Below are 13,663 nucleotides of genomic sequence, written 5' to 3'. Positions count from 1 at the left end.
TCAATAGCTTTGGCTCAGCCAGATATAAGCTTTAGCATGTTGACATGCCTCTCAAAATAAATCACAAAAAATGGCAAGTGGCTGTTACAGTAAGCTGCTTGAAAACAAATTACAGTTGCCATACCATGTAGCCCTTTGATTCTGATTTAGTTTATCCTTTACCCTTTCAGTATATTCCCCCAAAATAGAATGAGACAGAAATACTCCATTTACTTGTATTTGGTAAGTTGTAATTACTTGAGAAACTCCTTTGAAGTTGCTACTTATCAATGTGAGGAAGATTGGAAAAGTCCAGCCCAGCCCCAAGGCAAACAAGCTAATAAAAAAAAAAAAAAAAAAAAAAAGGGGCACATATAATAGAAAAAGAAAAAGCTAATAGAACAGAATGCTCATTACAATACATGCTTCATGCAACCTATATTGCATAACCAGTCCAGGTCAGTTTTACCAGACTCATAAACTTTGACTGTGACACATGCAAGAAAGAAAGCAGTACATACAGACAAGGGCCAAGTCTAGGTAAAATCTGTGTTTTCTGAATTTAGAGTGTGTAAAGTATTTTATATTTTCATGATTTTGTTCAAATACTGCATTTCCTCTTTTAAGAAAAAACTTTAGGATCAAATTTAATAAGGCTCCAGAAACCATGTGACACTGAAAAAAATAATTACAAAATTTCCCTGATTTCACAACTATCTTTGAAGAAAAGTCACTCACCCCTAAGATGAAGCAGAAGCCCTGGTGATAGTGGTAGATTTGTTTAGCACATGTGATGCCCAGCATACAGTGAGCAGTGGAGGTTAAGACAATTGTTATAATCTATCCAGTTATCACAGCTTAATAAATTACTGCTGATTTGTGTTAAGTCCTCATGCCTGACAACTTTCATTTTTTGACTGAGACAACTGAGGCAAAGGTAGCATGTTAATTTTTACCTGTTTTCATTACATGAAACATTTATAAACAAGTACAAGCACATTTCACAAGTAATCGCATTACTATATTTAGAATAAAATTATTACAATGCCCCTCATTTAATGTTTTCAAGCAATTATTTGCAAATACATTATCAGTTGAAAGCCAGAAACATTTACCCAGTGCTGCTAGGTGTTCTGGTGGCAAATTCAATCTTTCTGTGCCAAGCAGTCCAAGAAAAATCATGACTTTTTTCCTGTAGTGATTTTATGTAAAGATTTTATGAGTTTATGAAAGGAATTGCAGGGAGTCTGGACATTTTTCTCCTTAGCCATAAGTTCCTTCTGTGCACACTTCAGAAGAGCTGAGTTATCAGCATAACTGGGTGTTGCACTGGGGTCAGCCTCTGCCTCTGCAGAGTCAGCTGTGTGCACTGAAAGTGTCTCTAAACATGCATGAGAAATTGCTGTGTATGGACCAGAGAGTAAAACTGAGGCTAAGCTTGCATTAAAAACATTCACAATAATGACAAGCTGTTTCCTTTTCCCAAACGAGCTGTCACTGTTGCATGGCCTGTACAGAGAGGAGACGCAGTTCAAGGACTGACAAAACACACCTTTTTTTAAAACATTTTGTCTCTTTTTATTTGTTTGTCCTGATGGTTTGCTACAGGCAAAGGAGGTATTCAGAAATGGAACTGCACAATACAAACACAGGCAGCAAACTAAGCTGGCGGCATGAAAGGTGTATCTGAGAACACAGAGTTGACAGAGTCAGAGTCGGATTTTGTTCGAGTAGTTTTTAAGATACTCTCTGTAATGACACTGTCATTAAGGAACAGTTTTACTTTCCCATTCTGACTCTGTTTTGGTTCGTGCACAGGTTCCAGGAAAACCACCCGTTTACCAGTGCTAGCCTTCTTCTCGTCGGCTGGCAGCTCTTGCGGCAGTGCAGAATTCAGTATGGATGTGTGGGCACTGCTTTGGTTCAGCTTCCTCTTCTTCTTTTTTGCCTTACATTGGCATGGGCAGGGGGTCAAATAGAGATACAGCAGCACTAAAATAATACTGGCCACACAGGCAGCAAGGGTGGTAAAAGCTGTATTAAATGCTTCATGAGCATGGGACCTGTTCACTGTGAAATTGCTAACATTTATTCTGACATCTATGGTTTCATTTAATAGTCTTTTCTTATTTATTGCAATGCAGGAATACAGGCCTGAGTTCTCTAGCTGGGCATCTGTTATCTCCAGGCTGCCATTAGGAAACACCTTGAAGTTATCGGTGTCCCTGTCTGGTTCCAGTAATCTATTGTCTGGACTAACCCAAACAAACTGTGTGCCCGTATCACTGATTCTGCTGTCACAGTGTACAATCAGCCTGTCACCAACCTGGGCATCATGAATAAACCCAAAGGCTTGGAAAGAGCTGTTGACGGTACTTTCAGAGCAATTCATAACGTTGTCGTGCAGTAAAGGCAATTTATTATGACCTCTTGGGTCTGACTGCAACAAACAGCTGTACTCATTTTTGAAGTCCCCCACTGAGCTGAAATGCCTTTGATACCAGAAGACTAGCATGGAGTACAGGACACAGTCACAATAGAATGGGTTGCCATGAAGATAAATTCCACTAAGTTGTTTGGCTGGCACTGAACTCAGGCGCTGAACAGGCATCGTCTGGATGTGATTAAAGGAAATGTCCAGCAACACAAGGTCTGTCAGTTTATGTTTTCCAATATATAAGTCCAGTGGGAAATGCGAGACCAAGTTGTAGCTTAGGTACAGTTTCTGTAATTTGTACAATCCTCCAAAGGCTAAAGACTCGATCTGTGTTATTTGATTGTTGTACAGCAGGAGAACCTCCAGCTCCTTTAGCTCCTGAAACACAGGGCTGCCCAGTGTTTTCAGGCTGTTGGATGACAAGTCTAGATACTTCAGATTTGGAGTTGTGGAAAAGCTTCCAGTGCTAATGCTGCTAATGCTATTATGATTGACTATTAAAGTGTTCAGTTTCTCAGACAGCACTGGGACCCATTCAGGCTCCAAAATCCCAATTCTGTTATAACTCAGATCCAGCCTTTTCATACATTTATAAAGATTTCCTGGCACTCGAGTGAGGTTCTTATTAGTGCAGCTTATGATATCACTGGCACAGATGCAGGCTGCTGGACACATCCCTGGGGCACTGCCACAAACACTCACGGTGAAGACCAAGAGGCACGCGAGTCCTTTGCAGTTCGCTTTAAAAACTCCAAGTCGAGTAGGAAGTGTCCGCCAGTTTAAAGACATTGTCACTGTCTTTTAGCTGTCTCCCAGTGCTCCTTGCCACAGATTACTTGTGCAGTTAGCTTTGCACTCGCTGCTGTCAAAAGAGGGATACAGAGGTACAGCATGTTAACATTTACCATTCATACTCTGCATGATTTCTTATGCCTTTTGAAAACTACAGGGAATTAATCCTTAGGGTTTCATACAATTAATGGTATAATCTAGTTCTAAGGTGATGCAAACGTAACATTGTTTTATGCAAACATGAAATTCTGCATTCATGTATCAGTATATATACTTTAGATACAGTATTTTTTGTCTTCAAAAAGAATGTAACTATTCTTCAGTCTTCGACAAAGTAACGCAATTTCTGACAGTTCAATAAAAAAAATTGGAAACGTTCCTCTGTGGAGCATGACTTGGCAATGGCATCCCCTACCTGTTTCCAAACCAACACAGATAGAATTCCCAGCAGAAGGAAGAAAAAGCCTCATCCTAAAATGTTTTTTTTCTTGTCAAGTGGGAAGCAGTTACAACACGCTTTTCCTTATAATCAGAAAATGTCACACATTTTCAAGCAAAGAATTTTCTCAGCCTTTCTAGCTTTAAATGTCATATGTCATTCCTTTTTTTTTCTTTTAATTTAGTAACCTATGGTTCAGGTAGCAACAGCCTATTTTAAAAGTTATTAAAGTTGTTCAATAACTGTATTTTGTATTCTGCTTCTTCTACCTTTGCCAGTATAAATAATGAGGAAGAAATCTACGAAGTGCTTACCTCAGGCATAAGTTTTGGGACCATTCAGTAAGGATGAGTCAGCTCCTTCCCAAAACATAGTGAAGAAAAAAATATTTTGCTCATGTGTAGATAGAAAAACCCCAACCATACCCTTTTCTGAGAGTATTTTAGAGTCAGCATTGTTTGAAACAGGGATGTAAGATTTGGCACAGTAGAGATTCTGTGCTAAGGGATATGCTTTTTATCATCTTCTGAGAAAATGTACCCATAGATAGCAGAGGAATAAACATTTCTGTTGATTCTTGCTCTCCCTGGTACCTGTTTAGAGTTTTTCAGTAAATTCACAGGTGAGTTCACCTGTATTGATTATCATCACCCTTCAGGGTTCAGATGTGGTATTCAGCCCCCACATTATTATCTTCAAACTCATTTCTCCAATCTCACCCACCTGCTGGAGCAGTATCTGAGCAGGGCAAACCCTGCAATGTCTGCTCTGTGCTGCTGATAGTGGCTATGGCCAGAAGCCTGTGGAGAATGGGATGAGGAGAAAGAAGCAGCCTCAGATGGAAAGAAGGAGAATAAAAGAAGAAATTGTATTCTCTGATGATGCAAGAAGGATGAACCTTGAAGGCAAAAAAATTAAAATCAAGACCTAAATGGTGGAGGGCAGCAGGGAAGAGGAATAGTGAAAGAAGGGGAGTGAGAGAAGGGTAAGAGACACACAGGAAAGGAAGAGCAAAACCAGGAGAGGTGGATGCTAATGGAGCATCATCACTGTTACTAAAGAAACTGAGGAGGAGGTAGTCTGAGGATGCAGAAGTCAGTTAAGGCATATGAGACTGGAAAAGCAGATGAGGAGGGTGTAAAGGGAAAGAAGAGGTCTAAGCAGAAGACAAACAAGAGTTTCAGGAGTTAACCCTTAGAGCACACCTCTCCAGAGAATTTACATCTGCGACTTAAGAACCTAAGACTACTGATGCAATTAATTAATACATGCAAAAATCAAAAATGTTCGCTCCTCCTCAGTTCTTTATTTCCCTTTTCTGTAACCCTCTGCCAATCTGTCAGGCTGTTGTCTTCTGCTGACAAATCTACTCTTAAGTCAAATAGTAGAAGATGTGCTATGAAACTAAAGAGCTGAACTTTCTAATGACCCATTAAAAGAAGAAATATGAAGGTGGCATGGGAGAATGGGACATTTCACTTTTCACAAGAACTTATATATACATTGGCTTTGTCTGCATTCCAAAAAAAAAAAGGAAAAAACATTAAGAGAATTGCAAGACTGCCAAATCAAATATTCAAAAGTAAAGTGTCAGAATTACATTTTTCTTTCCATTTTAGATTTTATATACAATCCTTGGTTACAGGATTGTTCAATTTTCCCCCAAACCTTTCTGGACACTGTGCACACGTTCTGAGGAAGAACAGGGAAAAGAATGGGTGATTTCATCAAGAGCTTGATAAATCCTTATCCCTGAGAACTGCAGCTGTCCTATCCTTTGCCACAAAATTCCTGTGAGATCAGGCAAACTATGTGAACTGGTGATTATTACAAAATAATGAACACATTACAGCCACCAGCTTCGCACTTATTAAAATAAGAAACCTCTGCATGTTAAGTTTGGGAAGGACTGATCTGAGGAAGTGCTGAGATGAGAGTCAAAATGCTGTGACTTCGTCTGGCACTTCTGATTGCACAGAGATTCTTTGTTTATACAAGGGATATACTAACATGATTTTAGCTATAGAAATATTGTAAAAAAAATTGATTGATTTGAATTTATGTGTAATATCAGGATTCATAAATTTCTCTAGGCTTTTAAAATCTCCTGAAGCCTCTAACTGCATGGGATTTTCAATGGAAAGTTCAGAATCCAGAGGAGTATTTTTTAACCAGTCCTAAGTTCCTTACTTAGCTGTTTTTGCTGGATAGGTAGTCTATAGTAACAATTAATAGATACAAGTTCTTCTAGAGGGTGAGACCTATGAAGCATTAGAGAAACTGCCATAAAAAATACTTATGTACCACGGTGTGAATTTGTATGGTATACAGACATAAGGTACAATGAAAAAAACCCTGGCAGATGAAAAAGGTATTTAGTAATTGCTCATTTAGTTAGTCTATTGTATGAAGCAAGGCATCTGAAAACTACAATGGCATAAAACCACGCACCTGAAGACTGGATTACAAAGCATCCACAAAACAGGAGATGAACAGTTGCTGCAAAGGTTGCCTTTCCCACTAATGTGTGAAAGCCTGATTCCGCAAGCTATGCAGCCTAATTTTAAATGTAACTGCATTTGCAACAAGTGAATGGCACTTAAAAAAACCATCTCCCATGTTGAATATAACTGTGATCCTGGAGATACTGTGAATGGGAGGTGGTAGATCAATGTTCAAGTTTGTAAGGCTTACCAAGTTTAATACACTAGATAACCTTGCATGTTTGCTTCTGTCCATGTCTACAATTATCTCATCAGAAACTCCAAGCTAGTCTGCAACCAAATCCCATGGGAAGACACAGATCAGTCACTGGTGTATATCAGCATAATACCCTTTAGTTATAAGGAGCAAAAACAGTTTGCAAGGGCTGAAAACTGGATTGTCCATTTTCAAAGCTCACTGGAGTTGCAAAATGAAAACCGTTTCAGATAACTTGCCTTGTCTGTGAGGGCAAATCCAAATTATAGACATCCTAAATATACCACAGAACACACAAGAATATTTAGAGGGTATCCTGATGAGCAGAAGCCTTCCTTTCCATGCCCAACTCAGAGTGTAGTGCCTACATTCCCAACAAGTTCTTTGCTCTTTTGGAGAGTAGGATTGTTGAGCTGCAACTTGCTCTTCAACCTGTTCCCCATATCTACTGCACAAATTACCCAGGATGTTCTGCAAAGCCAAGCATGTTCAATATAAATATTTACAGAGTATGTGATTATTTGAACTTACTCAAAATGCCCACATAAACATTTCTGGGTTGTAATGTGTTAAGTGGCAAGAAGAACAAAGTCTACAATAACAACTATATTAAAAAAAATGTGGCTTTTTTTTTCATCCCAGTAACACTACTTCAGGTCTTAGAGAAGTGTTATTTCACAAATTTCAATATTGCATATTTTCTCAAGAGAGATATTGCTGTTGAATACTATCAGCAAATGTGCACCAACAGACTTTGGCCAAGCACTTCACCAATATTTCTGAATGAGCTGGGTAGATACCTTTTCTGATTTATAGTAAAGTGAAGGACATGGTTGGGAGTTTTGTTCTTGAATTCTGTTCAAAGAAATAATTTCTTTGTGATGTTAAAGTACAGTATTTTAAGTTCAGTGCCAAAACCACATTACTCCCTGAGATGATTCATCTGAACAGTAATGGTGCGCATGCTTCTTAACTGTTCAGGAAGAAAGGCGGGACGTATCCTGCTATCATAGGGAAAATCCTCTGTGGTCAGAAAGAGCAAAATTGACTACAACCGATCACATTCCAGAGAAGCTAAGGATTTGGTTCTTGGTTTTGAACTTTTTAATGTGTATGTTTGTTCTTGTTTTTTGTTTATGTCTGAGGAGGTTGTTTGTTTTGTTTTTAAAAATAATGAGCACTTAGACCTGATTATGGAAAAGGGGACTGCTAGGCAACATACAGTCTCACCATCAGTTATCACTTGAAGATCAACTAATGTCCTAAACACTCCTTTCTCCTTTTTCTGGGCTCTCTCTCTCACTAATGTGACATTAATAATATCTACAGCAGTTTTCTTATCCTCTGTAAGTACCTTCAGGCTTATTGCTGTTTCTCCAATGGAACCTGTACACCAAACTACCTCTCCTAGTTCATTTGAGACCTTGCTAAAAAATCCTAATGTAGCAATCTCTTAATTTAAACAGTGAATTGGACTGGAGATCACAATTCACCTGAATGATATTTTGCAAACATGACTATTAGTCTTTTCACTGTTAAAAAAATCAGATTGGTAGATGTTCTTCTTACTGTAAAGCATTTTCCTGTACATTGGTGATGCAAATAGTCCCATATCTGGCTGGTACTTTCTGCACAGTGAAAATGCAAGTATTTGCACACAACCCTGCTGCCTGCTGTACTACTGCAGGAATAGTTTTGAACCTCTAGAGAGATCAAGAGACTCGAAAACATTAAAGACCTCCATTCATCCTCCAGAAGGTTCACACCATTTCTACATCCCCTACCTCCTTCCTTTGCACCACATCTCCTGTGACTGTCTTCTCTTGAGTCTTGCCCCAGTGTCAGCAGCCCACAAGACATTAATACATCTCTGCAGCTCTCACTGACTTCTGATGTCCACAAAGGTGCTCTCCCCCTATACCAGTCTACATATCAGATGAATTAGGGCTGTACTAGTAAAATATAACAACACATAAAATAAAATAAAATTAAAAAAAAAAAAAGATGGTTCAGGTGTTCATTTTCTCACAGCCCTACTTTTTTTTTCTGGCATGACATTTGATAAAGGTTCCTCATGAACTCAAAAGCAAAAGTGATTTTTAGAATGGGGTTTTATTAAATTATAACAACAACATTATACAAGTATCATTATTCAGGCTTTTACTCCCAACTTTATGAATCCTGTTCAAGTACATGATGCAGCCATTAATTACATATAGACTAATGGCATCCTATGCAATTAGTATTTTAAAGTTACATTTTTAAGGAAGGTCTGCATAAACTCACATTCCTTGTGTGTGTGTGATACTGTCAGAGGAAATACTCAGCCACCTCGCCTCAGTCTCTAGGCTCTACTCTGCCTTTATCACTCCTGAGTGGAAAAGGCACTCTGCATCAAATCTTCCTGACAGCTGTGCTCAGCGTCTCTGACTCAACAGATACAGATTACCCAAACATTGTAATCCATGAGATTTACTGACATGATGGATTGAACAGGAAAGACTGTTGGTGAGCTACATCTGGGAGGCATCTTGATACAATGGACTAAATCCCTGAATTAGGCTACACTGTGCTTGGTGCAGGACCTAACAGTGATGAAAAAAATGGCTTTACATCATATTTGCAGCAAGCTGATCCTGAGATCAGCAAGGCAAATGGTGTGCTCTCTCCAGCCAGCATCTGGCCAGACCTCAGCCAGGCTGAAGTAGAGATTAATTTGTCCTAGTAACCTTAGCCAGATAAAACTATCATCTCCCACTAATCCCTCACTAAAGATTGAATTTCCTTGAAGAGAGATTTTTTTCTTAAAACATGATAACTCGATTGTCTTAAAGAAAACTGAGACACAGAAGAGCAACTGGGTGATGTACAACATAGCCTCAGTTGGACAAATCAACAGCCTCTTTACAGCAGTACCAGCTACGTGGAGTCAACATCTCTGCACCTCTTATCCCTCTGAGAGAGTACAAGGGAAATATGCATCGGTGAAACAACAAATTCATCCCTTTTGCCATGCCACTTTGTAAATCAAGCTGCAACCAAGCTTCAACCTTGCAAATTACTTCAGTTGCTAAGGAGATCAGCAAATAATTAAGAAAAAAATGCAATGATAAGTGGCAGTGCCCATCACAGTACCAGTAACCAGTCTCCAAGCAATGTCAGATCTTAGGAAAGTTTAGTTGCCCAGCGAAGGATCCTCACCGCCTCCAAAAATTTATCTGAGGACTCAACTTCAAAGAAACCCTCTTGCATACGATTTGGCGGTGGGGGGGTCTCCTGCCAGTCTCACGGCAGGAACTGTCCGCTGCAGCCCCAGATTCCTACCGGGAGTCGGCGGAGGGCAAAGTTTCGGAGAGACCAGCGACCGAACAGGCTAAACCGGCATCGAACCGGGGGCACCCACAACCATTCCGAGGAGTCTCTGACCGACTTCCCCGGGCAGGGCAGCCACTGCCGCCGCTCCGTGGCGGAGGCAGGGACCGGATCTCCCCCCAGCCGCTGCCGGGCTGCGCTCGCCTCCGGCGGCGCCTCTCAGCCCCGACTCCTACCCCTCCGGACCCTGACCCTCCGTCATACCCCGGCTACCGGGGAGATGTCTGCTCCGCCACCTCGCCGGGCAGCGTTACCTGGAGCTTCCGATGGGTGCTTCATGTCCGGGGAGCGTGATGCCGACCCCGCCGCCGCCTCCAGCCCCTGCCCCGCATGCTGCGCTCCGCTGGGCTCCGGGAGAAGTTGCGGGACGCCGGGAGCGCGGCAGCGGCTCCGCTGCGCTCCCCCGCGGACGCAGGCAGTGCTGGCCCGCTGCCCCCGGGAATGGAGCTGAGGCCCGGAGCTCGGCACCGGCGGCGAGTGAGCAGGGAAGGCAGGAGACTCTCAGTGACAGTGGCGACACAGCGGGTTTTTATCCCCTTCTGCCTACGCCCTCCCGGTCTCCCCAGCAGCACAGCACCCGACCGGACCCCTAGCCGCTCGCCCCGACGCCCTCCCGGGTGCTTCCGCGGCAGCGGGACGGGGCCGTCGGTGCCCCGGGGGAGGAGCGCATCGGCACCAGCTGCTCCCGCTCCGCCCCTCGCCGCCCGCGGCTGCCGCCGCTCCGCCCCGCTCCGGCCCCGCTCCTCACCCGCCGCAGCCCCCGCCGAGAGCGGCGAGGCTGCGCCGCCCGGGTGGGCTCTGCCCCTGCGCTGCACACCAGCCCGGCCCAGCCCGCCTGCAGCTCCTCGACGCCCGCGCCGGGGGCAGAGAGCCCGGGAAAACCCCTTTTTCGGGGAGCGCAGCCGAAGACACAGCTTCTCGTTACAATTGCATCGAAACTCCCCGTGTGCTGAGATGGAACAGCGGATAAATGTAAAAGGCATTGTGCTAGCTCTTAGAAATAGTCCTTCGGTTAATTAAATGGTCAAACCACAAGGAAGCTCCGTAGTAAACTAGGCTGTGATCAGAGCAGAGGAGTCTATCAAATGATAAAAGGCGTTATCTAAAATTAATTGCCATATACAGGGATTCTCTTGACCATGGAATCTGTGGGAGAGCTGTTGCAGATCAAATTGAAAAGTGTGATCAGATCATGAAGAGGCAAAGCTGCAGCTGAAAGCCAAAGAACACATTTACTTCTGTTTCACACCGATTTTAACCTCCCCCGGCCAAGTTCCTCACGACATCTCCATCATAATTTAAAGCACCCTACATTTAGAGACTGAAACTGAACACGGGCTACTTTAGCAAATAACAGACATCGCAGATTTATTGTCATCCAGATATACAGTTTATAGAACAGTTCTCAGCAAATGGTCTTGCATATTAAAGCTGCTGCAAATCACACTTTTCTTTTAAGGGCATAAAGGAAAGTGGTTTTTAATATGAGGGTTTGTGGTTACATATAAAACTAAAAGGGTCCTTATCCTAGAATTCACCCTACAGGCAAACTAAATTCTTCAGTACAACACAAGGTATATGTTAAAGATCTGATTCAAAATAGATCAAAACCTGGTGAGATATAGGTGATACTGCTATTAATTTAAAAGACTTTTTGAGCACTACCTTACCATAAAAATTCAGCTTTCTATTCATCATTCTTATTTTGTGGTGAATTTCTATGCAGTTAGGCTATACAGCACTGAAGTAATTTTAATCTTGAGGTTATCGATTGAACGCTGATTTGTTTCAGACTCTCCATTGGAATACTCACTGGTTTAAAGAAGCATGTTGTCTTCATTTATACTAAACCATTAAACTTTCCTGATGACCTTGATACTACAAAATACTGGGTGAAATTTAAGTTGATCACATTACCAGTCTGAGGAAGAGGGTAATCACTTTTGTAGTTTTCCTTCCCCTGCTTTCAAAACTGAAAATGTTGAGCCTGAATTCTTCCTAAAGACTTATGGAATGAAAATTCCTTCTGTGTTACCATATGGAGTAGCTGGCCATTTGTGAGTTTTGTGCACACTTTGATTGAGGTAAACTGGTTAAACTACTAAGGATTTTTATTGCAGCTTGTTCATACCTCAGTAAGTGTGGAGGACTGCTAGGCGCAAAGTGACAGTACTACTTGTAGCTAAGTTATTTAAATTCCAGCCATGAGATCTGGACATAGGAATAATTGCTCTGGGGAAGGCAGGATCCAGATCAAAGTGAAGTCCAATACTTAAGGCAATTAGAATTTTGATTTCCAATTATATTTTTTTATTTTTATCTTTAATACTGACTGGGATCTGCTTTTTATATTGGAGATCTCAGGGCCCAGATGCTCAAAAAATTGATAGGAGTTGTGATCATCCTTTCATGAGTTGCTCAGCTTACAGAAAGAGGTCATCTGCCAATAAGCAGATGTTGCAGAGAAATCATGACCAAGGGATGTATTGAACAGCCTGAAAGGAGTTCAGAACCACAGGATTCTTGTAAGTCTGGAAACAGCTGGTTGTAAGCCCAGCAATTCTTCGTTCCCAGTGAATGCTGACAAATTTGAACATGGCATGATGCAATCTAATGTTTTGTGCTATTTCACAACATAAAGATACTTTTGTCACTTGTTACATACTAAATTAGAAGGAAGATTGCTTTTTAAAGTCTAATTTGGATGAGAACAATTGGTATTTATCTTTCCTCTACCAAAGAGCACTGATGTGAAAACAGTACCTCTCCAAATCTTTGTTGATCATACATGGGCATAAGGTGTGTGAAGCTGACAGTACATTAATTAGGATGTGAAACCTCTCTTTTGCTTATCTGTACAAATGTAAGATTTCTGGCATAACTAGTAGACATTCTTACTGCAAAGAATTGCTGATAGCTGTCTACTCCTTCCATTTCATCAGGATCCTGCCTGTGTTTCCCTGCCCCTGCACTGAACTGTCTATTAGAGTGGAAGCTTTTCAGTGCTTGTTTTCACATCCTGTGCAGTGCCAGACAGACTCATGGGGCTTGATAAGGTCTTTTAATAACAATATTTACCATGTGATCTTGAAAGCCCCCACAAATACAGAAATGCCTCTAGTATTTTCAATATTAAGTTTCCTTATTAAAACCACAAATTTATTACAGTTATATAATGAAACTGATCATTAAAATACTTTTTCAAAACCCATTTGGCTACAGGGAATTTACAATACCTTCATGAACAAGCATGGGCTAGAGATTAACTAGGAGGGAGGTACTGAAAGAAAGGAATAACCTCCTCCTCTACTCTTACACTGCTTCTGGCAAGGTCATGATTTCTCTGCCATAGTGCTCATGCAGGAATAAGGATTTCCAGCCTCCAGTTTAATTCCTGGTTACCTACATTATAGCCATTGGATATCATACAGTAATAAGGGTCAGAGAGTCATATTCCTTTTTTTGTGATTCCCCTCTCTCCATCCTGAATGAATTCTCTTTCAGTGTAAGTCCAGTCTGAGGGTTAGGGTACTTCAGCAAGCTGGAAGAGGTGGCCTGCAGTCCCTCTGTGTGAACTCTAAGCCCCCAGAAGAAGACAGAGATGCAGGTTGCACAAGGACTTAAACACTGATTTGTGAGTACCTGAAGGGAGTCCTCTTCCCCCAGCTGGCACAAATATTTTCAGTGAAGTCCACACCAGTTTGACAACAGCTAGTGGGCCAAGCCCCTTAGCAGTGAACACGTGGGCCATGCATCCTGTCTGGACTTCACTTTGAGACACAAGCACATGTGTGTAACTCATGTGCTTGGTTCTGTCAAGGCTCTAACATTTTTGGCATACCCTGAAGCAGAACATGTCCTGTGCCCTGCCTGTGTGACTCTGGGAATCCTGCAATGCCTCAGGGAATGGAGAGAACAAAAAGCAGGTCTGGCAGGGATGGCTG

At 41.7% G+C, this 13,663-nt stretch overlaps 1 protein-coding gene across 2 annotated transcripts; it reads right to left on the bottom strand.

Moving 5' to 3' along the window:
• Positions 1-1,538: 1,538 nt before the first annotated feature.
• AMIGO2 (adhesion molecule with Ig like domain 2) lies at positions 1,539-10,264 on the bottom strand. Of its 2 annotated transcripts, none has more exons than XM_053977959.1 (2): positions 9,974-10,264; positions 1,539-3,278 (listed from the first exon to the last, which is right to left on the bottom strand). In XM_053977959.1, the coding sequence occupies exon 2, from the start codon at positions 3,203-3,205 to the stop codon at positions 1,640-1,642; it is 1,566 nt and encodes a 521-aa protein (XP_053833934.1). In that variant the 5' UTR covers positions 3,206-3,278; positions 9,974-10,264; the 3' UTR covers positions 1,539-1,639. The 2 variants fall into 2 exon arrangements, with proteins under 2 accessions (XP_053833934.1, XP_053833935.1); XM_053977960.1 differs by having other exon boundaries at positions 1,539-3,275.
• Positions 10,265-13,663: the final 3,399 nt, after the last annotated feature.

The sequence above is a fragment of the Vidua macroura genome, chromosome 5 (assembly GCF_024509145.1).
Source record: "Vidua macroura isolate BioBank_ID:100142 chromosome 5, ASM2450914v1, whole genome shotgun sequence".
NCBI lineage: Eukaryota > Metazoa > Chordata > Aves > Passeriformes > Viduidae > Vidua > Vidua macroura.
The sequence above is the reverse complement of the archived record's forward strand: the minus strand, read 5'-3'. Positions and strand labels throughout refer to the sequence as shown.

Coding starts and splice junctions, on each gene's coding strand:
- AMIGO2 (XM_053977959.1), bottom strand. CDS start 3,205: ATGTCTTTAAACTGGCGGACACTTCCTACTCGACTTGGAGTTTTTAAA.